Here is a 25,786-nt window from a genome sequence, read left to right on the forward strand (position 1 = left end):
ATTTGTATTATTCAATACCAATCAGAACTTTGTAAACAATACCAATCAAAACTTACCAACACAGCTGCATGAAGGGAAATCATACTGAGTTTTGACAGGTGTATCCAGCAAGTTTTTTACAGGTGTATCTAGTAACTTAGAAGGCGACTCTAAGAAATTATTGAGGGCTGTTCCAGAAGTTCTTTTGGTTGGTGTTTTTTCATTAGAATGGATGGTATGTTGATCTAAAGAGATGGCATGACTGTTGAAGTCTGCACTGTTAGAATTCCTTGTCAGAATGGTAATGGGCCCTGCAGCCTCAATTTTCACATGTTTGGGTGATTTGATAGTAAGGGACTTATGATCAAAGGGTGTTTTGACCTGAATCTGTTTCAACTGCTGCTCCATGGTTTCAATGATACTCTTTTGTTGCATGTTCTCATAACCAAAATGCTGAACCTCTTGTTTAATTGCTTTCTTCCATGCTTTGTTTTCCAACTGTCCAGCCAGTGAAGGAAGGCAGGCATTCACCTTTGAGCCAGTTTCAGCTTTGATAGATTTGAAGCCCATAGTTTGATATGACTCAGATTTATTTTGGTTAACTTGTTGCTTGTTCAAGATATGCCATCTGATAGCAGCATGCTTTTGAAAATCTCTGTGGGGTTGAGAGGGAAGATAGTGGCCATGGCTTGGATCTATTGCATGGGATGCTGCTTGCTGATTATAGGGTGAGTATCTTTGTTGAACCTGAATAGCTTGTGAGTTACCCACATTGGTAGTCAAGTTAGAATATTCCTGCGTTTGCTGGAAGGCCAGCTGTAGAAATGAAGTTGGTGGAGATGGAGGTTTTTGTTCCTGAAAGCTCTGTGGCAGATCTTCTTTAGGAGTTACACTATTTGGGTAATATTGCATGTGCTGTAAGTCATGAGTTATATTTTGAGTTAAGAGCTCTGTGTTTACGAGATCTTCCTTTTTCTCAGAAACCAAGTGCACGTTGTTTGAGCAGGAATGCTTCATTACATTATTTCCTTTAAAAGCCTGATTATAAAGGGACTCTTTGCTGGTTATATTTGAAATATGGTCTGCTCTGGTCTGGGCAATTTGTACTGGGAACTCAGCTGATCTGAAGTAATTACTTGCTATTTCAAAGCACTCTTCTAATTTAAGATGATTTAATGATGTTCCTTCCCCTTGCTGTTCTCGACTACTGTTTGACTGGGGAAAGAGTTGGGGCAATTTCGTGATTTTTGTTTGTTGTGGGGAGTTCACTGTTACCTGTGAACTCTGTGGTGGTTGTACTGGCTGAGTCTGGAGTATTGGTGGCAAAATATGTGACTGTATGAATTGTTCATTCTCAAGTGGTGGAAGATCTAAGTGCTGAGACTTTAACTGTGCCTCCAAAGTCTGTTCAAGGTGGAGTTCAGCTTGTGGTTGAAAGTAAAAGTGCCTTGAATTTTGCTGATCATCCATCTTTTTGGATTGTGGTGAGTGCTTTTGGAATGGGATTTGCAAATCAGGAGTCAAATGATGAGGCAGTTGTGCTGCCTCACCCTTGAACAGTGCTGGTATTTGCTCATTCTGTGTAATGTTCTGGTAGCAAGATTGCCCTGTAACTCCTTTTGATTCATTGGAGCTTCTAAGACATTGTTTTGGGTGAGTCTGCTCTGTTGAATTTGCCTGGAGTATGGTCTTCAAAAGTAACTCATTTGATTTGGGGGAAGAATCATTGGGGTGAAAGTGAGGGGAAGTCATTCTCATCCAAGAAGCTTGTGAATGGCCTTGTGACTGCTGCAAATGATCTTTCACCAGATCTTTTTTATTATCAGGAGTAGTTTGCTGATTGATCTGGCTCAGAAGATGTGGAAAATGTTGCAATTCTCTACTGATTCCTAATCTTTGTGGATCCTGAACTTTAGACTCCAGTTTGGACTGAATTTCACTGGGATATTGCTGCCTTATACCCAATGTCACCGTACTGAGTGTCACATCTGTTTCACTCCCAGCTGCTTGTGAAACCTGAATCTTGTATTTATGACCCTGTTGAGAACTAAAAGCTTGTTGGCAAAAGCCAGAAAATTGTGTTGCATGTTCCCCCGGATGATGTGCTTGCCATCCGTTATTTTCTTCTTTCAAATTAGAAACATTACCGGGCTCTTCTGAAGCCTCTGTGGAGACCACATTGCTTATTTCCCGCACTGGAGAAGGTGGTGCAACAGGGGGTAGATTAAAAGAATCATTCCTGAACATGGCATCTTTTTGGAAGGAAGCACCTGTTTCTTCTCTTGGCTCTGACAAAATCTCTGAGCTATTGTTATGAGTGTTCAGACTGTTGTTAGGATTGAGTGAGAAATCCTGACTGAGAACCTGCCCTGAGTTTCCTGGAACTTCATGGTTGTCTGTAGGTGACTGATAGGTACTTTCTGACCGTTGCTGCTCCAAATTCATTACTTCTGGATTCTGAAAAGTGGAGCTTGCTTGTAAAATGGATCCTGTACTGGAGTTTTCTATATTGTGGACCTTAGTAGCTACCGAAGCTAGCACCTGAGGCAGCTCAGAGTTTGAGGTTTGAGGGGAACTTATCTGCCCTGAGGTATGCAATAAATGTGATGAGCCATATGCCAACACGTTAATAGCCCGTGTGTTTATGGCATTTGTAAGAGATGTAGTTGTCTGCATTCCAGTGAAAACATGTTCTGGATTATACTGAGACAATGTTTTTTCCAGGAATTCACCATGCATGTTTTCCGTAGAAGAGGCAGAAACTATAGCACCATTAGGCATTGGAACTGCCTTGTTCTTATATGCCAAGACAATGTTCCTGTTGTGGCAGTTAATATTTTCACCCCCCTGTTCATTCTGAATCTGGGGAACAGGAGGAGATTCTGAAGCACCAGAGTTGCATCTTAAAGACTTTGTAAGAACTGAAGCTGTATTTTGTTCTATTCCAAAACCCACAGCATTCTTCTCACTGCATGAATTAGAAGCACCTGCTTGGTTGCTGACAGTGAATGAGCTCTCTTGACTTCTTTTTGCTTCTTCATCTTGTTTAAGCTTCTTGTTCTGGTGAAGCCCATATAAGGAAGGCTCGCTAAAAGTGCGTTTTATCCCACCATTTTGCAAATACCCACTGCAGTGTTTCTTTTGCTGAAGGAGGTCAGGGCTTATTCGACTACTTTCATTCCTTTTTGCAGTGTGCTTCACTCCATAATTGGCCTTCCCATGCAGCCACGTATGGTTGCCATTCAATTCATTGTAGATCTTTTCTGCTGATGGGTTTCCATTCTGCAGCTTCACTGACAAAGGCTCTGCTTGGCAAACATGAGAAGGATGTGGAATTAAAAAAGGATTTAAACCATTGCCTTCATCATGATTAGTTCTATCTTGTTCCATCTGGCTTACTCTAGGGCCATCCACAAGGTTCTCCTCTTACTGGATCTGAAAAGAAATGGGAGAGAGAGAAAGCCATGTATACTTGGCTGTCATAATATTATATTATCATGTCTATATAGCATGCAGGCATTCATGCCCCCAAATGGCCATTCTCATATATCTGGTTTTAAAGGCTCTCTGCTTTCTATATCAAAAGTTGCTTCACAGATTACAGTAGATATAGAGTGATAGGTAACTCATGAGCCCTGGGGAGCCCCATGATCACTCCTCTGCAATATAACAACATGCTTTCTTAAGGTTTTACAAATAAGTAATGAGAAAAATTGAGACTCCACTAGTTTTAATGCAATGATTTTATTTTACAATCCACCCCACACCCCCATGAGGAAATTTGAAGTTTAAAAGTATGGCTTATTCCAGAACATAAAAACACTTTGGTGTACATGTTACATTTCTTCCATAGGTGAAAAGTCAGATTATTCTTATTTTCCACTGTGAATACCACAGAAAAATGAATTGGAAAGCCATCATTTAATTGTTTATGAACCATACAACACACTAGTGAAACCTTGAAATTATGTTTATAAAGACAGGTGGATAATAAACTTTTATAAATGATAGCTAGCTAGCTAGACAGATGGGATTCCCTGCATATTTAACATGCACTCACTTAGGTTTTAAAATGCTTAAATAATCTACAGAGTACTTACTGAGATTTTTAAAAAACCTACTGAAGAAACAGAAATCCATTTTAGAGCTATCAACTGGTTTTTTATCCATGTTTAGTCTGATTATAATAGCCAATTAATTGATAAAGCTACATTCTGCATTACAAGTTTGAAGGTATAGGATACCTTAATAAATGAATACAGTTTAACAGTCACCATTATAAAATTAACAACTTTAATTATAATAAATATTCTTAAAAGATAATATTTGAAACCCAAATTTGGGAATATTAAAAGTGAGATCTCTGTTTATAACAAAGGGGATCCAAAGTTTTAATTGGGGACCTAGACCAAATCAGGCTTTTTTAGTTGTTTGAAGTCTTTGCTCAATATCAGACCCTCTGATTAATGAGGGGTGGAAGAGGGAGAGGTAAGGGAAGAGAGAATAAAATAAAGGAGGACACCTTAACCTTCAGTTAAACATTCTTTTCATTAAAATGTAGTTTCAGAGTAATTACTGTATACCAGCATATTACTTAGCATTATGTGGAAGTTTGCATATATCGAAGCAATAAGCATGAGATAAAACAGTTTTACTTCTGCATACAAAGTTTATAGTGATGTTTCCTTCCTTATTTGGACAGACTTCAGGTCTGTTGGGATTGCAATACCAGAATGTCCAAACAGCATTGGTGTAGAGAGTAAAGAGGATGGCCTTGAGGAGAGAGGGAAGAGCTGTTACCAAAGAGACAAGAAGGAAAACATTTCAAGTCCAGGACATATAGAAAATGTGCACAAACATCTCAGACATATTCATATTATAATTCATATGTTTATAAAAGAGAGAGGAGGAGGAGCACAGTCAGACTTGCAAGATTATGTTACTACAGCCAATCTAAATAACAGCATTCAATCTTCCATGGAGTTTATTTCTTTGTTGGTCTGCCTCGTAGGGCTGACAACTGGCCAAGTTGAATGGAAATTCCGAGAGCATTCACAACACATCTGAATGATTTATGTAATCATGATTAGCCATTTATTTTACATAAATTACAAAATTATGGGAAAATGCTGGTTTCCAGATCAAGAGTTAAATCTAGTAATTTATAACATATAAACATCCTTCATAGGTTTGCCCAGACTATCAAGTTTGCCATTGAAGACATGCATTACCTTTACATCTTTTTCTCTGGAATTGTACTGTCCCCAACAAATAGCTCTATTTAACAGCATATAAAACAAAATGTTTAGGAAATACTTATCACTGGATTTCTGTTTGTTTGTTTGGCTTACTGTTGAATTGCCAGGTTGCTTATCAGAATGTGTGGTATAAATAACTGCATTTAACTTTACAGCTAAATATGCAAGAACAATTACAGTACAGTTGGCACAGCAGATCTCACAATAGAATGGCACTGATAGGACCCAAACAAAATATTAGGTTTGTCATTTAAAATACAGACTAACATTTTTGAGTCATTTTTTTAGCATCTTGGTCTATCTGGCCTCTACTACTATTACCAAAGTAATCCCAAGTATGTGCATATTGTTTACTATTGTAAGAAGCGGTATGAATAAGAAATGGAAATGTTCCTTGTGAAGTAAGCAGAATTTCTAAGGTTCCATGAACAAAGGTCTACCTGGAAATTTAATCCTGCCGATCAAGATTTTTTGAAGAATCATAACTTTGCATACACAGAATGCTGCTATTCTAATAGTCTGAAAGTTTTCTCCCTTCCTGATTTTAGCTCTGCTAAGGATTGACAGTGGCTATGCTGGAAAAACACTGTTGCAGTCTTGGAATGTAATGTTTCTAAAAAATGCACGAACAGGGGTCATAACTATACAACTACTCTTCCTTCATGGAGAGGAGCAATGTGAATGGCAAGACTCTAGGAATGGACCTACAAGCACACCATCTCTTGTCAAAAAGGAAGTACTGCATTAACACCCATTACAGAATCCACTGTTTCTGAGAATTAACAGGTCAAGTTATTTTATAGAGACACACAAAGTTCGGTACACTAAACCCTGACATATGTGTGCACTCTCGAAAGTAGCGAACACAGTTGGGAAGAGATTCTTTTTGTGCAGAAACTACAGCATTAAAGGACAGCTTTGAGCTGGGAAAACAAAACAAAACAAAACATGATGTGGCTGTGTGTAAGCGAAGGTGGCTGGGTGCAGCTGTGCAACCTGCTCTTTGAATGTGTAAAGCTGTTTTTGAGATTGGAATAGAGGGCCCATGGATCTGTTCCTTGGCATTCTGACACGCTTGGAGTGTCCTCTGTAAAATAACTGAAGGATTGGCTAAGTCCTAGTGAAGAGGTTTGCAACTAAAACTTGGAATGAATACAGTTTTAACTGAAATAATTTTTGCAATTAAAATATCGCCCCTTGTTCAGAACTGAATGTGAATGTGAAATCCTCAATATGATTAATTCACACATCACTAAACAGTTAAACAACAACTGTTGCACCAAAGGCAGTGCCTGCAAATAAATAATCTTCTATGTACTGAGTTATTACAGCAGAGCCAGGTTTCTCTCCCCAAGTCAGGCAGTTAGTAGTATTAAATTTGAATGTTATGTTCATTCTGCAATTTTACTGTCTTATTGTACAAAAGGCATGTCAGAAATTGCAGAAATTACAGAAATTAGCCATTATCTAAAACAGCCATAAGTATAAATGCTAATGAGGCCTGGAAAAATTTCGGTTTAGGTCTCCATATTCAAACAATATTTCTGAACAGTCCAAGTACGGGATTTGGTGGAAAAAAAGAGTACTTCTTGAGATAAGGGTGGATTATATCCTTCTCAGTATGGGAATTCTTACAAAATTCTATAAAGTTACTTAAAAACCTGATTAAATAAAAATGCTTGAAAGAATCAAGAAGAATCCTCAGACACCAGTATTTCCTATCAAATATGTTTGCCCAAGATGATCAATAAATATGACCTGTTTTTCTCCTGGGCTTGCAGAAGAAGAACCTGGATCAGTTACATTTCTGATAGGCGATGTAACAGCAAAACAGGCAGATGCACATTTGGGAAGATCAGATCAGACTGAAGCTTCATGAGAAGGTTCTGACTTTGACAAGGAAGGAGCAATCAGGACCTTGGACAGAGTATTGTGGAAAAACTGGCAGGAAAGGGCAAAGGTCTTCTCTGTTTTATAAACCTGTTGGGCCCACTCATCTGTGGCTTCTGTGACCTTAAACAGTGGCTGCCGTGCCTGTATCCATGGGCTCCTAAAGCTTAGGAGAAATGAACCTTACAAATCTGATAAATCTGATTCAGCAACATGTTCTGTCCTAGAAGATCTAAAAGTGAAGGATGGGTATGGGGATGGAGATCTCCTCCCATGCAATTTAAAACTAAAGGATATTCTCTCTGTATCTTGTAGTAGCAGACTGAATAATTTTCAGGTACTACTTTCTGAGAATATTGAGAGGGTGATTGGAGAAATACCATTTGTCATCTATGTGTTAATTCTTGACTGAGGCTATCTAGAGAGAAGACACTGAACTGGAAGCAGGATTGCTGACTGCATCATGAAGCATCTGTGTTCCTGGGAGAGAATATTCCTCCTGATTGATCCCATTATCTTGAAGGATGAGGTTGCAGGGCCTTTTATAGAAATGAAGATCCTAGATCTTCCTTAAAATGTTCTTTTCCTCCCCCCTGCCCCCTGTACCCTTGAGCAAAATACATGGGTAGAAAGCAGTGAATCAGTTACATCTTGACCCACTTCAATCTGGTATTTTTTCTGGTTCAACGCATTTGTATTTACTTGTGGCTAAGGGGGAGGAGCTTACAGAAGTAGCTAATTCACTGATCGAGCAATTAGCTAGTGGATGGAGTTGTACTCTTCTGCCAACATCTCAGTTCCAATCAGCGGTCTTTGGAAAGAGGAGACACAGTTGTGAGTTTTTGACCAGAATGACTAGACAGGAAGGCATACAGAAACAGGACAGTGTAGTGGGTGAGAACAGCACAGAATAAAAATAAAGGTGAGTTTAGTGATAGTGTGAAGAAGAAAACAAAAGAAAACCAAGTTACCAATAATAATTACTATTATTCCCCAGGAGGGAATTATGCTTTCCAGTTTTTGCATGAGACCAGTGATTCTTAACCCTGACAGCTTCCTTATCAGTGGACACCAACTGCCAGGATTCTAAACTATGGCTGGTTAAGGAATTCTAGGAGTCAAAGTCCACAGATATGGAAGCCACCAAGGTTGGGAAACAGTGGCCAACAATATCCAGATTAGGACCATTCTATCTAACTTCCCTGATTTTCAACTTTATCACTGAGCATACATCTTGAGAATAATGTCTTTATGAAATGCAAATGATCAAGTTAAAAAAAAATCATTGGCACAATTAGAAGCTATTACTCCACCTGTATCATAGCAGGGGCTCGGTTTCACTTTTAGCAATAGTTTTATTCCACTTCCTGCATTAAAAGCTGCAAGGTATATTTTGAAAATATTTACTTGTTTTTTTTTTATCCTTATTCATACAATTTTTCATTCATTTACATTTGATTCTCATTTGTATGATAAACTTACATTTGCATTCCTTCCCAGAAAAAGAAGCTGCTACCAACTTATATCCTGACTGGATAATTAAAATATATTTTATACAGAGGTCCCTCTAAATGGCCTAATTACTTGAGAGGATTTGTCATACCACTAGTTTCCAGTCTGCCAGGCAAATAAATTACATGGGATACCATTGTCCATGGGATGATGGGAGTAAAAATAGATGTAAGAGTAAATCTGCAAATGCATTGATTGTTATTGTATAGTTTTGAGGCCATGTTGGGAATCAAACTATTTGAAGGCACTTCCACAATGCCAATGCCTTTCCCTTTCAAATCCTATGCAACCCTCAGTGCTGCACTCCATCCTGTCACTGAATTAACCAATACTCTCTGCAGCTGGCCTTGGTGGGACACAAAAAATGGTCACCAGCTGAAGCTCCACCCCTTTCCCACCTCCTTCCTTCAGGGAAAAAAACCCCTTTCCCCAAAGTAGCCAAGCTACCTCTTGGAATACCCAGGATGTGGGGGATGGTGGCAAGGCCCCATGGTGTGCTAGATACAAGGGGGAGGGAAATCTACCTAGGAGGTAGGGTAAGTAAAAAATGTCACCACTGGAAGACCACCTGCTTCACATCTCCAGAGGAAACACTAAAAAACTCTGCTTGCAGTGTTCTCACTAGAACAGGAACAGAACAAACAGTTAATTAGCTCAGCTTCCCAAGCCCCACAGCACCATGAAGACATAGGATACGCTGCTGAGAACTTGTATGTGAAAAGTGCCTGAAATTTGCATGAAGCAGCAAAAGTCTGTTGGGTGCTTCAAAAGAATAATCTGAAGCTCTAATTCTGATTTATAACACCAGAGAAGTGGCAATTTTAAAGGATTATTTTTTTCTATACAGATTTACCATGTTGTTGGAGTCCTTTCCACAGATGCCATTATATTCTGAAGTTAGGCAGATGGGAATAGTGGTGGGTTTTGTTTGTGTGTGTGTGTGTGTTGCTACAGCTGCTTTAGTTATGGAGTTCCCTGTTGCAAAATATATGCTTGGAGTTTTCTCTACCACTCTTGGTTTATGTTGAAGTTGTTTCAGATTACATGTATTCAGAGCTAAACTCCCTAAAGTTGCATGCTTTGATTATTTTGAAATTTAGTTGGCTGATTTAGCTTACTGAACCTGCTTGTATGTTTATAGAAACATTATTTATGGATTTTGATAGATACCTTGAGTCTATCAGTAGAAGTGAACTAAAGTTCTGGGAGCTGCTGGTGACCCATAGATATGTGATGGGATCCTTGGACAGATGTCAGAGTTTGGGGGTTGGTTTGATGTGTGTGGGGGGAGTGAATTGGACAGGTAGTAACATTCTGGTAGTGATGGCAGAGAGAGATATGGTGGGAAAGGTGTACTTGATGTTTTACACCACTTCCACCTTCCAGCCCCCTGGGCTCTACCCCAATGCCTGGTCATTGAGTCAACAGTGGGCCCTGGGCTCAGGTTGCTGCTGTTTAATGCCTGGTCAGCCTATAAAAAGGCTCTTCTCATCCAGAAACTCATTATGAATGAGAGAGTTGAGCTGCTGTGCATTTATCCTTGAGTGAAAAGGTGGTTCTGCTTGTACTTAAGGAAGCAGTGGTCCACCCTTCTTCAAGAAGCCATCACTGGACCTATGGTTGAAATATTTTTGATCCACTTCCAACCTTCCCTTCTTGGAGAAGATCTTTTCCTGCTTTCCACAGTTAACTCCTTTAAATAAATTTCATCTCAAGGATTTATATATCATGAAGATTAACTCATTTTAGGAAAAAAAATTCCAAATGCTATTACTAATAAAACATTTCCGTTTCAATGTTTAAGTTCTACTGCAAATTCTAAAGCTTTGAAGAATTCCTAAAGAAAAACCTCAGCAAATATTTTAGCATTTGGTTTTGAATAACAGCTAGAGTTCAGTACTTCCTTTTCCTTTAGCAAGATTTCAGGAACCACTGAAAATAAAGTGCCAAGGAGAGGAATTGGCTAGGATAAATTGTAAAAGAAAAAACAAAACAAAAATCTTTACCTCTTAACTTGTCTTTTTATTTTTTTTTTAGTATTTGATTAGATATGCAGAACTACGGTATACCATTCCTATATGATAGCTCCATAGCAAGAAGAAAATTATGTAGGAGAAGCCCATTAACTAGACTCAAAAGAAACAATAGCATTGACCTAGGGCCAAAAACAAGCAGCAATCAGGAAAAAAAAACCCCACCCTATTTACTCTTTCCTTCTCCCCGCCCCGGAATATTCTAGTATACATTTATCTGTACAAATCAGGGAACAATAAATGATAAACATGAAGGTGCTGCTGCATAATGAGGCCACAAAGAATCCATATTGCATTGTGATTTTTTTAAAATTGAGTAAATTGTATATTTTCTAAGCAAGCTGTCCACTATAGCAGTTTACTTTCCACTCTGTCCAGTAATTGTGCTTGAGCTGAGACACTTACCCACTTTACTATGTTTTTTTCCACCAGCCATTATATATTAGAAATTCAGGGCACATCAGTAGCATCTGCGAAACAATTATTGCACCTAGGAACAACTCCGCAGTCTAATCCATCATAATTATGACTGGCCTCCTTGAAGATGTCTTGATGCGTGGCTTAGAAACAGCACATTAGTGTGCAAATGGCTGAGGATCTTATTTGTCCAATATGCATTTTAAGAATTCTACTCCCATCAACTGACGCTTTGAGACATGCGGAAATGCTGATATTTGATTTTTCATATGGGCCACAAACATAAATACCAAGACGGGCATGCATTTCTGCTGCTGCTTTTCAAAAGACTACAACATTCTCTTTATCAATCTTTCCTCACTCTTAAAAATTTTCCTTTTACACCTTTGCAATAGGTAGGACTTCAATAAATATCGCAAGACTACATATAAAAAGGAGGTATGACTCTTAAATTGTGGTTATCGCAGTTTCATTTGACTGCAAGGAAATTCTTTTTTGAAGCGTCACCATTTTTTTCCATCTAAGACAGTGAAAAAAAAAGGGCATAATACTGTATGTCAATAAACATTACCTGACAAGTTCCTAGCTATTAGCTAGAGAGTTTAAAAAAAAATAGGGAAGTTTGCTGCCTATGTTCTCTGCCCTAAAACCAAATTACACAGCAAGTGTGATCATATCAAAAGAGTCCCTTTTGGGAGATGGGCGGTGATAAATTTGATAGATAAATAAATAAATAAATATTTACTGCACCTGCTTTTTTGTTTTATTTTCAAATAGTCCCCTTTTTGGGGGAGATGGGCAGTGATAGAAATTTGAAATATAAATAAATAAATAGTTATATAGGAATCAGATTAGGGGGGACGGGGAAAGCTTAAACCTTTCTGGCCAAGTCTTGTCCCTGAAGTAGAACTGCACACACATGCATACAGACAAAGAACATCAAACATAGGAATATTATTGGATCAGACCAAAATCTTCTCTAGTGCAACACTCTGTTTCACCCAGTGGTCAAACACTTCCTTTGGGGGAGCTCCCATCTGTCTCACTTTCTAAAATATTTATAGTTTGTAACAAGAATTTTTAAAGAACTGTGTTTTCACTTACCAGCCAGATTATTTGTTAATATGATATATAGTTCTTTTTGAATGAACTTCCAATTTGTGGTTTTCATCATTCTGATGCTCCTCATTTTTACACTTCTCTTTAATACAGTTGCTGTTCCTTATTTTATTTACAAACCGTTTAAAATCACCCACACATATCATCCATGAATCTTAGACACAAATGTCCTGGAGACCTTCTTTCTCTAGATAATACTTTCAATATATGTCAAAATTTTCTTTCAGCAGGAACTCTTAAGCTACTACCTTCCATCTTAATCTATGTGCTTGGAATTTTTACTCCAATGTCTGATATCAATATCATGGCCCATAATATCCTTCATTCATCCCAATTATTCCACCATTAGCAATATAATCACAAGATTGGTGCATTTAAGTTTCTTGAAGTTTTATATTCGAGCATTTCTCTTTTCCTTCTGATCCTTTCATCATCATTCATTTCTAAAAAATGTCAGAGAACATGAGGAATAATATGGATGTTATTAAAATAATGGAGCTCAGCACTTCAGAAATCTTTTTGCCTGGTCTAATATCATGGAAAGGAAAATAAAATGATTTGAATAAGACATAAAAGAGTTTTTTTAATGTAAAAAGTATAAAAAGAGAAAGAATATCATGGAGTTTCCCATGTTCATTCAATATTTTGAAAATATTCACTTTTTTTTAATCCTTATTCATATAATTTTTCACCATGCTGGCTGTCAGAGAGAACATCACATAAAACAATATATATAGGCAAAGGGGAGACTCTCACATACCCACTCTGCATTTGAATTAAAGGAACAGAAAAATGGTCAGACAGCATTTTATTTCTAGTTAACAGTTCTTAATCCTACATCAGTTTAGCCACTCTATGCATCTGGTGATGCAGCTCATAAAAACTTATGCCTTTTAATGAAATCTGTTAATCAGAAAAGGTGCTACCAGTCTTCTGGTTTTTGGTCATCACCAAGTAAGGCTTGGAGCTAGCATCATAAGCCTTTCCCTTCTATACTTCCTTCTTCCCCAATTTTCCTTTTAAAATTGAGTATGTCACTACACATTGAATACATCACTACAGATTGTTTAAGTAGTACTAAATTACGTCCTCCATTTTTATTATTATGGGAGTTATTTGAAAATTTAATGAAAAATGATCCTGTGTCAGTTTTAACACAGAATCCCTTAACACACTGCCAATAGTGTGTTTTATATCTGCCGATCTTTCACAGATGGAAAACAGTCTGCTTATAGCACTGCTGTAATCATTGCTGTGCAGTAATATTCATGTGCTGAAAATGAACTAATTTTTTTTTAAAAGGGCAGGTTGACTTTCTTTTTAACACTGAAGCAACCCCTGCTGTACAAAATTATTTTGGGGGGGAGGGTGGAGATCTGGGATGGCAATTCTGGGAAGGTTTCATAGAGTAATAAGCAGACATGAACTTCTGAGTTTTTAAAGAAAGTCATTCAACAGCTACATAAAAGTTGTATGAAAAATGAACAAAGCTGGGCTTCCAGAGGAAGAAATGGCAGACTGAAGACAGCTCCTCAAAAAGCAGAGTCGACAATTGTGGTGGAATGAAGAGCCGGCGAGTAGACCAGCTCTTTGATAATTGCTCTATGGACAAAGAGAGGACTTGAGATTGCCCACAAGTGCTCCAGACAGCTGCTCCTCGTAAGGAAACCACAAGATAAAGGTCTCCGGTGGGTTTAGAGCTCTGGGAGATGGGGGAATAGCCATCTTGCTCAAACTGTGGTTGGCACCTTTGAAAGTTTGCATACTTCTTTTTCTAAACACTTTTGGAAATGGCTTGTTGACTGCTTTTCAGCTATTAGAAACCTTTGGATTGACAAGTTGACAGCACAGAGTGAGTTTCCCTTCAATCCTTAGTTAAAGAAAGTTTTAACTGCAAATTTAAGAACTTAATTTTTTTTTTTTGGAATAAACAGCAAAAGGGTGATTAAAACATTGATTTCAGAAAGTTACAAATGAACTAAGGGCCCAGATAAATTTGAAGTAAGATTTTGGAATTAATTACAAAGAATCCTTCCTGTGGGAAAATGATTTGGTTCTGAATTTTTTTTTTAAATAAGACTTTAAAAATTTGACACTAGAGGGAACTAGAGGGAACTAAAGATTACAATTAAAGGAGAAGAACACACACACTTGACTTACGATCACAGAATGAAGCAAAATATTCTAACATTGGACATATTGAAAGATATTTTTGAACAATGGACTCAGAAGTTAATTTTAATAGTGTCAACAGAGACATCTGCTTCTATGGAGACACTGTGTCTAAAAGATGTTATGGAAGAGGAACAAGTTCTACCTGACAAGATCAAGACTGAGTTGAAAGTGGATTTACAAATGACAGGCTACAAGAATGACATGGAAAAAGATGTTATACTGGACATATAAAAGAAACTGGCTGATGTCTTAATAATTAAAAGGAATATACAAATACACCAGAAGAGTGACATGGATAATTTTCCTATATTGGATTTATAAAAGAGGCTTGTTAAACTTTTGAAGAATACCATGGGAAAGGACAAAGAAAAAATGAAAAGAAATCAAGTTCCAACACTTCATTTGAATGGACTAAAGATTAAGATTATTAGATGTAAAAGGAAGGAATATAAAGTTGGTTTATTTGATCAAGGTTAAAATGGCTGATGTTTTAATAATTAAACGGTATATACAAACAATAAACTTATCTTTTTTTAAAGTTTGTATTAGTTGTTACTGTTGTAATTATAATCTTTAATAAAATTACTATTAAAAAATAACAAAGCCATTAATCTTATTCCTTAGTTTGACTATGGAAGCTAAAGAAATATTTTTTTAAATAGATCAGTATAGTTTTGCCCAGCCTGGTTCTGCCCAGAAATCTTCAACTTCCCTAAGACACCACATGACTTACTGCATTTGCATGTCCTTATTCTAGTGCTGGTAGAAATATATGCCTATCTGAAAGGCTAAAAAAATACTGGCCAGGAAAGATCTGATCTGCCTGCCTGTCTGCCCTCCTTCTTGGGAATCTTCTATGAGATCTAACACATCTGGAAGTCATCAGATTGAGGGAAGTTAGAGTATTCTTTATACCTAGATCCCATAGAACATCTCTGGAATTACCTAGTGAGATGGTTATGACCTCCACAGAGATATAGACACATACAGATAGTGAAAGAGATTAGATTTCACTAAAATTAGGGATGTTATGGTAGAACTTAATCTATTAAGTCCATTCACTAACATGTCTTATAATAGGTTACTACTTCCAGATTACAGTTCACATCCATCAATGACTGCCCAAAGTAACACTTCTTGTCAAACAAATCTCACATCTTATTTCTTGATTGTTCCAGTGAATATCAAGTCTATCAAACCTAATGAAATGTTACATCAATTAATCTTGATCAAAATCTGTAAGCGTTTTATGTTCAGGCTGAAAGTATTGGGTTGCTACCCTTCAAGAATCACAATCCTATGAAGTTTCATGCCTCAGATTGTTGCAGCTGTTACAAATAAATAAAGTGCAAAGTATATTTGGTCACAAAGGGCCACTGCAAAAATGAACAGCTGTTTTTTAAGAGGGGGAAAATGAATTCCTGCCTCCCATAAGCACAATTATATTCACCATATTTAGCCTATTTAGTCTTTGATAAATACAAAATTCATTTCATATTCAAATTATAAAGTGAGTTGTAGATGGAATGCAAAATGTGAGTATGATACTAGCTCACTTGATGGCTCACTTTCATTAGTCAAACTTTAAATCTTTTAAACTAATTATTGCTATTCCTAAATATTCCCAATTAGATTACCAGAGGTTGAAGTCTAAATGTCACAATATTCCTAATCAATTTCCATCCTTTCTGTTGACCTTCCCAATGTATTAACCACCAGTTTAATATTTATCCTACAATTCATGAGTTCGTACTACTTTCTTATTCCAGTAGAATTTGGCCTGGATCCTCCTTCAGGGCCCCCTTACAAATTGTCTGACTCCTCTCAGTTCATTTTCAGTTTTGTTTCAGAAGGCATCAAGAGTAGCTGGCTTTTATTTCTTCTTTTTCCTTTCTCAGGTTAGCTAAGTGCTACTGGGAAATTTTGTTTGGGACTCTCCCTTTAACTCCCCCACAAAAGTCCTCTTGCTTGCTTACTGAAACTGGCTCCTCCTGCTGCCTCTTTTTACTCAGCAGGAAGTTGTCACTCAGTCAGCAAAAATCGACAGTCAGTGACTGTCAGTTCCCTCAATACACGTGACTTGACGTAGATGCAAGGACTCTTTGGCACTAAATTTAACACCCTCAGCTGACTCCTTTTTGGTGCTCCCAGAACATATTAACCCTCCCACTGACCCAGTCAAGTGTATTATAGGAAAAAAAGTCTAAAGTAAATACACACTTATTTGTGCACTTGTGTACTTCTAATTATGTAGTATATTATTTTCTTGTTCTAACTAATATTCTCTAAGAAATCTCAGATCTTCTGAACGAAGAGACCTAAGAGGAAATCCATTCCATCAGAACATCTATTCTACTGGAGAATATATATATATACTTGTTTAAAAGCCTTAGACTTTCAAGGTAATAATGCATTTTGTGATGCTTCTATTGGATTTATCTAAAGTAGAACTTGGATTAAAACTCGTAAGTCTTAAATTTGGGTTTCCTCTATCAGACAGTTAAACAGTAAGGAACTGAGTTTCAAAGCTGACTTAAATCTGAAATCTTCATAGGCTTTACCTGCACACTTAATTTACAACACACAGCCACCATTTATCATGAAACATCTTAATCCTTTTCTTTAAAGAAAAGGATACTAGAGTGAACCTAGTAACAGATGCATGAAATCTTTCCTATATGACTGTTGCTAATTTTCAATTGCCTATTTTTAAATGGGCTGAATCCCATGCAAAATATTCCAAAAGTCCCTGAATATTTCCAAGATTTTTTTTGGTTAGTTTACCTTTTTACTTAACTCACTACAAACATTTACTTAATGCAAGATCATTAAAGTAAACAGTACTGGCGCTTTTGATTTCAACTGAATGCCTTTACAACCATTACACTTTGCTGACTAGCTTTGCTTTTGGAAGTCCAAGAAACATGTTTGCCTATATTAAGTTTTAATTTCCCTTAAAATAAGACAATCCAGCTTCACATAGGTTCTCCACGTATTCCTGCTACTCCCAGTTCTTCAATTAAACTTTCCCTATTAGTTGGCATTAAGTTGCTTTCCCTATTAGCTGGCATTAAGTTAAGAGTAGCTGATCCTCTTGTGCCCTTCTCCACTCTCCGAAGGAAAATTTTTCTGCAAGACAACTTTGGCAAAGTTTATCTTCCAACAAATGTCTGAGTAATTAAACAGAATCACAGGGTTAGAAGGATAAATCAAAGCAACCCTAACTCAATGCAGAGATCCAAATTAAAGGATCCCTAACAAATAACTACCCACTTTTTTAATAACACGGTTTAGGATTTCCAGATTAGCCTTGAGCATTGACCAGGCATAAACCTGTTTCGGTAACAGCAAAATCATTGCATCATGGGGTTTAAGATAATTTCTGGCCTAACTTTAATGTTTCACATAATGCTACAAATAATTTGGCAGTCAAACTTGTCCACAAATCCAGGCCAACTTACTTGTGTTAACTACAATGCCATTTATCATGTTAGTGGATGTCCTCTTCCACCCCCTGCCAAAAATGAACCTCTGTTATACATTGGCCACAGACAAGTATGTTGGTTATAATCCTTTTAAAAAGAAAGAGTAGTATTTAATTGGAGCAACAAGACAATTTATTTAAAAAGTAGAAGGGAGAAAGGAAAGATTTTATGATCTATAGCAGTTAGAAACAAAATGAGGAAATATTTCAGAAATTACTGTTGCTTCACTTACTATTAGTATTGAAGAAATATTACATCATGTTGTGCTCATTTGCATTGCAGCGTTCCCCAAACTTTTGGTTTGGTAATCACATTTAGAATTTTGAGAAACTATTCTAGGCATTTTTGCATATTAGATGTGGGGTGGAGATTGTACCCTTTCCCAAAATAGTTGCATGAGGGATACAAACATAAATTTTCCAAAATGCTACAGTACCCATCATTTTTCCCTACTATGCCTGCTTAGCTTTATCCTCTTTCTATAGCCATTTATCACACTTATAGGAATTCACCTGGAATTCATCTCCAAAGTGATATGGAGGCTGGCATTTTACTTTACAGTATACCAACATTTTTTAAATTAAAAATGTTTATTTAAATATAAAAGGTCAGGTAGGATAAAAGTCACTTGGAAACTGCTAAGTCCACCGGCACTTTAGTACTTCTGAGCATACCAGGAACTTCATACCTACTGAATATCAAATGCGTAATGGAAATCTACCTCACAGAGGATCATACTATCCTTGCAACAATTCCCTTTAATGTTCCTTGATAAATTGGATAAGACAGAAATATAATGTAAAATAAACATTTCAAAATTTTCTCCCTTGGACTTCAGAAGCTTTTTTTCCCCTAAGTATGATCTCAGATCATGAGCCAACAGGATACACTTATCCCCATGGCAACTCCTCTCTTGACTATATCTAAGTAACAGGACTGAAAGTACCAAAATGGAAAAAGTCCATGGTGCTGGAATGGAGCAAGAGATGTAGAGGCAAACAAATTTGATGGTAAACACATCTCTTCATCTTTATATGAGTTCTTATCATGGTAGGTTTATGTCAAAGTTTTAAGCTTTATAAACCCTTACAAAGAATTTTGTTGATATTTCAGCATGATAAATGGTTCTGTTCTATACCAACTTAAGTGGATTCATAAAATCTTATCTGTGGAGTCCTTGGTGCTCTCTGAGCCTTGTTTTCTTGCAAATGTTTCATTGCCAGGCTAGGCAACATTTTCAGTGCAAACAGGGAGTAGGCCTTGCTCTCTGTTTATATACTGTCCAGCTTGTGTTGGTGGTGGTGTTCTCTCCTTGGGAGTTCCTTGATTGGGCTGTTTGCTGCTTGGTTGGTTGACTGAGTTAATAGTTCTTTGATTAGGGTATATTGTGCTGTTTGATCATTTGTTTGGTGTTAATCCTAGTGTTAATCTTTGCATATGTGGGTGTTGATTGCTGGTGAGGAGGTGTTCTGGTCTTTTGGCTTTTCTATTGTCTCTTTTGAATGGTATGTAATGTTGTTTACTTCTGTGTGTCCGTTGATGGCTGCTTGGTCTGAGTGCCAAGCTTCCAGGAATTCTCTAGCATTTTTGGATTTGGCTTGGTTTAGGATGCTCACAGTTTCCAAGTTGAAAGTATGGTTAAATCTGTCCATGTGTTGTGACATTAAGGAGTTTTCATCATGTCTTCTGACTGCTAGTTGGTGTTCGTGGATGTGCTCTGCTAATCTTCGTCATGTCCGTCCTACATAGTGGCTGTTACAGTCCTTGCACTGTATGTTGTAAATAACTCCTGTTTTTTCTTCTTGGGCTACTGGGTCTTTTGGGTTACTTAAGAGTTGTGGAGAGCTTTAGTTGGTTTATGTGCTACGGTGATGCCATGCAGTTGTAACAGTCTGTTGGTGGTTTCTGAGATCAATCAAGGAACTCCCAAGGAGAGAACAACATCTCCACCAACACAAGCTGGAAAGTATATAAACAGAGAGCAAGGCCCACTCCCTGTTCACACTGAAGACGTTGCCTAGCCTGGCAATGAACCATCTGCAAGAAAACAACAAGGCTCAGAGAGCACCAAGAACTCCACGGTTCAACCCTGAGCCACAAATTTTCGCTTAAAATGTTATCTATTTAATTCCAATTCTCCTCCAGTTTGAACAATAGCTGCAAACATTGCTTGCAGAATAACTGGGATCTGCAAAATTTAAGAATGACAACATTTGATACCACACCAACATTCAATAATACTCCACTGCAGAAAATTAAATAGAACTCCAATAGGAGAATCTTCAATCTTTGATAGCAGAATTGGGGTCTGTTTGGGACTTTCAGGGAGAACTAGATTGACTGAGGCTCTATGTATCATTCAATAAATTATAAAAAAGAATCTTCCATCCACAGATCCATATTTCTGGCTGATAGCCAGCTATGTATATATGTCATTGAATAGAAAGGGGAACTGTCTTCATGAACAGCATACATAAACCTTTTTGGGGGAATTAATCAAAAGCCCAGGTGCTGAATTAGTTTAAGCATACCAATTTTAAAAGTAGCTTAATTATCCTATTTCACACATCTACACTGGGAACAATGAATGTGCTCAGTGAAAGAAGGGAGTAGAATGGAGTGGAATGAGATTGTGGTGAGAAGCCTCATTCTGACCAATACACTTAGAGCCAATTGTATGTACAGATCTAACACATGTGCGATTGTGATCAACTTTGACTATTCTCAAGGGTGGAGGCTGGCGATTCAGAGAGTGACAGCATTTTATTTGCTTTTAATCACATTCAGATGCCTATTGCATTGATTATCTGTCTGGGATCATTCTTGGAAAGAAAAGCATCTCCAGATAAGCATTAACGGTGACAGCAAACCATGCCTGTAAGCAGGGTAACCAAAGATTCAGAGCAGAACTGAGCAGCCAATGACTATTGATAAATATCCAGTGCAAATAACTAAAAAAAATGTGATGATCAGTATTTTTATCATGCATCCAAATTGACCTCAATGAACTGAATATTTAATCACTAGCTGCATGAATATAGGCAGGTGGCTCCCCAAATAAGCAGTTGATATGGAAATGGTGCAATGCCTGTAATAAAAACAGAAATGAGAAACTGTGCATTCTGAGAGTAGGACAGGAACAAAGATACCGATCGTTTCCTAAACATGCTTAATTAGTACCTTTTATGGTGGGAAAGACTGATTCAAAGTAATGACTAACTGAATGCACCTCTACCAGCCAGAATGAATAATAATATTCATGATACCTGTTATGTGTTTTTTTTTTTCTGGATCAAAAAACCAAATGAAATATATAATACTCTTTAATACAAATAAATCCAAAATTCCACAGTTTTACAAATTAACACACTAGTTACATTTTACTGTAGTCCCATGGGATTTTTCAATAATACAGAATGTCATTTATTCATTTATTCATTCATTCATTCAAATTTATTAGCGGCCCAACTCCAATGGACTCTGGGTGGTTTCACCATGAGATGTAAAAGCTGAAGCTTGTTAATGTTTAGGTACCCCCTGCTCTTTGGAAGCAATAAATCTATTTTAATCAGGTATTTTCCTTACTAAGGTTATTCTGTTAAAAGAACAAAAGGAGAGACGACAAGGAGCCACGTCCCCTCCTAATTCTCAGTGGGCTTCAGAAAATCTGTCAGCTTTTGTGAACAAGTAATATCAGTCATTGGCAAAAACTGCCTGCTATTTTGACTGGCTGCGTTAAACTGTTGCCTGCTCTCTTTTTTTTAAATAATAATTTTATTAAACATTATAGTTAAACAGATAAGAACTAATACAAACTACAAAAATGAAAAGAATAAAAAAATAGTGCAGAAAAGAAGTATAGATATAAAAATTAAAAAGAAAGAAAAAATAAAAATGTAGCAGAGGAAAAGTAATACATAACGAAATGACTTCCCCCTTCATCACCGCAAGTATAAACAATTTTAACAACTTATCACCTTCTCTTAAAATACAACAACAACAACAAAAATCTTTTTCTCATATCCCATTTCATATCTATAAACAGATCCTTACAACCTTGTCATTCAGTTCTGGTCAGTAAAAGTCCATTAAGGGTTGCCAGAAATAACAACATACAGTATCTATTTTAACCTTGATCAAATAAGCCCATTTTATATTCCTTCCTTTTACTTTTAACTATCTTGATCTTTAATCCCTTCAGATCAGGATTTCTCAACCTTGGCCACTTTAAGATGTGCGAACCAACTCCCAGAATTCCTAGGTTGAGAAAACCTGCTTCAGATAATGTCCTAGAGGTTGTTTTCTTTTCATTTTTTTCTTTGTCCCTTCTCACACAATCCCTCAGAACTTCAACAGATCTCTTTTGTAGATCCAATATTAGAAAGTTATCCAAGACTCTATTTTGGTTTGCCAATTGCACATCCCTTTCAATTATTAAGACATCTGCCAATTTCATTTGTATATCCAGTGAAACATCTTTTCCATATCACTCTTGCAGGCTGTCATTTTCAAATCCACTTTCAGATCAGTTGTAGTCCCATCTGGCAAAACTTGTTCCTTTTCCACAACATCTCTTAAAAGACATTTATTTATAATGGCAGTCACTTTTAAGATTAACTTCTGGATTCATTGCTCACAAATATCCTCAGATTTATTTATTTATTTAATTAAATTTATGTCACCGTCCACCTCTCCCTAACGGGGGACTCTGGGTGGTTTACAAAATAATGATAAAAACATATCCAGCTAAGTTATAATTATGAAAATAAATATACATCCAGTGTTAAAATATTTTGTTTCATTCTGTGTGCTCTTCTCCTTTAATTGTAATTTTTAGTTCCCTCTGGTGTCCTCTAGTGTCCAACATTCAAATTTCCATCCTATCATGTTTTCTTTCAAGAATTCAAAACAACAGTATTTTTCCACAGGAAGGATTTCCACAATCAGTTTCAAAATCTTATTTCAAATCCATCTGGATCTCTAATCTATTTATAACTTTCCAAACTCAACATTCTAATCACCCTTTTGCCACTTATTCCAAAAAAAGACTTTTTAATGTCCTTAAATTTATCTTTAAAACTTCTTTTGTCAAGGATAAAAGGAAACTCACCTGGTAAATCTTATCAAACTTGTTGATTGGAAAGTTCTTAATAGTTGAAAAGCAATTAATAAGCAATTTCCAAAAGTGATTAAGAAATGAGGCTTGGCAGAACCTTGTGTCCATAAGGGTACATTGCAGTTGTGAGCTTGGTGGAAGTCCCTCGACTCCCAACAGCTCAACTCACAAGCCAGCTGCAGAAACCTCAGTTCCTGCAGTTTACTCATGAGGAGCAGCTGTCCGGAGTACAAGTTGGCAATCTCACATCTCTCCTTTATCTGGAGAGGTTTGGCTGGCCATAAAAAAAAGTTCTGTCTTTTCTTTGAAAATTATCAAATCTCTCTGTCTCTAGCAGAGGAAAGGTCTTAAGTATTTGTTTCTGCCTGTGATGCAAAGCATTTCTCCCTTAGGGGGCCATGTATTGTGACTGATCCTTTAGCCTACAGTTTAGCAAGTGGAATACATGCACCACAAGTGGGTATGCCTATCATCATATTTCTGAGCATTTTCCTCTAGATAATATGTTATCACTGCATAGGGTACAGTCCTTTGTTTAGCCAGACATACTTGTAAGCAAGCATCACTGAACATGAATACATATGCCCAGGATAGTAATATAGCACAGTTACTATGGTTCTCCTACTGCAGGCATTACCTTACAGTTACAGTCAAATCAAACAGAATGCAATCTTTATCTGCAAATCGTCTTGAGAAAATTTTGTATAAGTAGTGGGTGAGTTTTTGAAACCAAGGATTACATGAATGAGGCTTTATTGAAATTCCTTTGTGTGCTGAAACCCCAATTAGGATAAAGAATGGGCAATTTAAGGGCAGGTCTAAGTACAGACCATTTTCTGATAACCTTCCATTTCAATTACTACAAGGCACTCTGCATGGGTTGGTCCTTAAAGATGAGCTGGAGATTGCAGCTAGCATCGGATTCATCAGCAATGCTGTAGTCTGAAGGAACCTTCTGAGATCTCACAACACTGGTCATTAAAGAGCAGCAGTGGCAGCTTATACACTACTGTTGGTCTTCAAGGTTTAATTTATGGCTCTTACCAGTTTAGACCCTCATGCCTTCAGGGAATGCTTCTTCCAGTACATACTTACCAAACATTAAGATCTGCTGGGAGAGTTGTCCTCAGTCTCTCAGAGCTGGGGAAGACATGTTATAAGGGCGGTGGGGTGGTTCTCTGTTGTCATATCCTAGCTTTGCAGTGTTGTTCCTCTGGTTGCTAGACTGGTGCTGATATTATGTATGTTAGCACTAGATGAAGACCATTTTGCTCTCACATTCAGGATTTTGTGTCCACAACCTCCCTGTGGTTTTTACCCCTTAAGTGCCTCTCTGCCAGTATTATTGTGATGTGGTTTTAAATGATTGTTCATTTTACTTGGGTTTGCTTATTTTGCTTGTTCTGAGCTGTAACCTGCCACAAGAACCTCTGGATAGTGGATAGCATATAAATACTATACACAAATAAATTTACTGAACTATGATACAACCTCTTGAATTTTATGGAAGATGAGAAGATACCTGAACCAAACGTGAGAGCTTTGAGGAAGAAATATCTTAAAATGTTTTGTTTGATATGCATATATGTGCTTGCAAGCGAATAAATGTCGCTTTAAATTAGCTTAAAATCCCGACAGCGATCAAGCACAAGTGATTTTATTTTTTCTGTAGTTTGCTTTCTGAGCAAGATATAAATCAAGAGCTATTGACCACTAATGGTACCAAAGCCATGTCCCAAAATAAACATGTAACAAGGAAACTGGAAAATAAGTATCATTGTCTGGCCATCTGTCCTATTTTGTGCTATCTAGTCTTTATTTTCTACCATTATGCATAAATACTTGCCTCTCTCTTGTCCTAGAGAATGCACATGCAATAGCCTCTCCACTCTAGCTGTAGAAAGACAGCAGAGCCCATAGTCTGAGCACTTTCTGTCTTTACTAAGTTAAAAAGACAAAGATGACAGCCATAGGATTTGGCTGTCCCTCCCTGCTTAAGAAGCCCCTCCAATAACCCCTGCTTTTAAGAACAAATGAAAAGAAATGGTGAGAACAATGCTATCCCATGTTCTACCAGATTACCAGTATACAGTAGCAGTTGACCTAGAGGATGAGTTAAGGGTGAGAAACAAGGTATATATAAAAGATTGGAGAATGCAAGTAAAACCAGTAGGTAGACTACAATCCTTTTCATATTTTATTAACAGAAGTAATTGAAAATCACAACTCAACAGGAATCTCTAGCCTTCTGTAGTATGACAAAATACAAATATAGCTCTGTTAATATGTTATTAAACATGAAAGCATCTCACATTAGCCCTATCCCTGACAGTGTTGCTCATATCATGCCAGCAACCTGTAGTCAATTGTACATTCAGCATGACTGTCTGCAGGAAGAAAGCTTCAGGCACACACAGGAGTTGGCTTCCATGTGTGCCAAGAGCCTGCATGACTGAGCAACATCATTTGAAGGGGTAGGCTTTTCCCGAGAACAAATCGGCGAGCACACATAAAACAGGGATGCATGAACAGAGCTAACGTTTATTGAGGTAATAGTTTACAGTCACAACCTCAGTTTAAAGTTGCTCAGCACACTGAATGAGGCTATATAAATTAAAACATAGTGTAAATAGGAGAGTCAGTGCCTATTTTACAACAACAGTAATATACTATACAGCAGGGTTTCTCCACCTTAGCAACTTTAAGATGTATGGACATCAACTCCCAGAATTCCCCAGTCAGCCCTGCTGGGAGTTGAAGTCCACACATCCTAAAGTTGCTAAGGTGGAGAAGCCCTGCAAT

At 37.2% G+C, this 25,786-nt stretch overlaps 1 protein-coding gene across 1 annotated transcript in view; it reads right to left on the reverse strand.

Annotated features, from left to right (window-relative positions):
* Positions 1-25,786, reverse strand: part of TET2 (tet methylcytosine dioxygenase 2) — a 79,334-nt gene that overhangs the window by 28,271 nt on the left and 25,277 nt on the right. The window contains exon 2 of the mRNA XM_063310779.1: positions 57-3,414. Within this exon, the coding sequence (XP_063166849.1) occupies positions 57-3,369 (3,313 nt within the window). The 5' untranslated portion in view covers positions 3,370-3,414. The remainder of the gene's footprint in view (positions 1-56; positions 3,415-25,786) is intronic.

This window comes from Candoia aspera, chromosome 8 (assembly GCF_035149785.1).
Source record: "Candoia aspera isolate rCanAsp1 chromosome 8, rCanAsp1.hap2, whole genome shotgun sequence".
NCBI lineage: Eukaryota > Metazoa > Chordata > Lepidosauria > Squamata > Boidae > Candoia > Candoia aspera.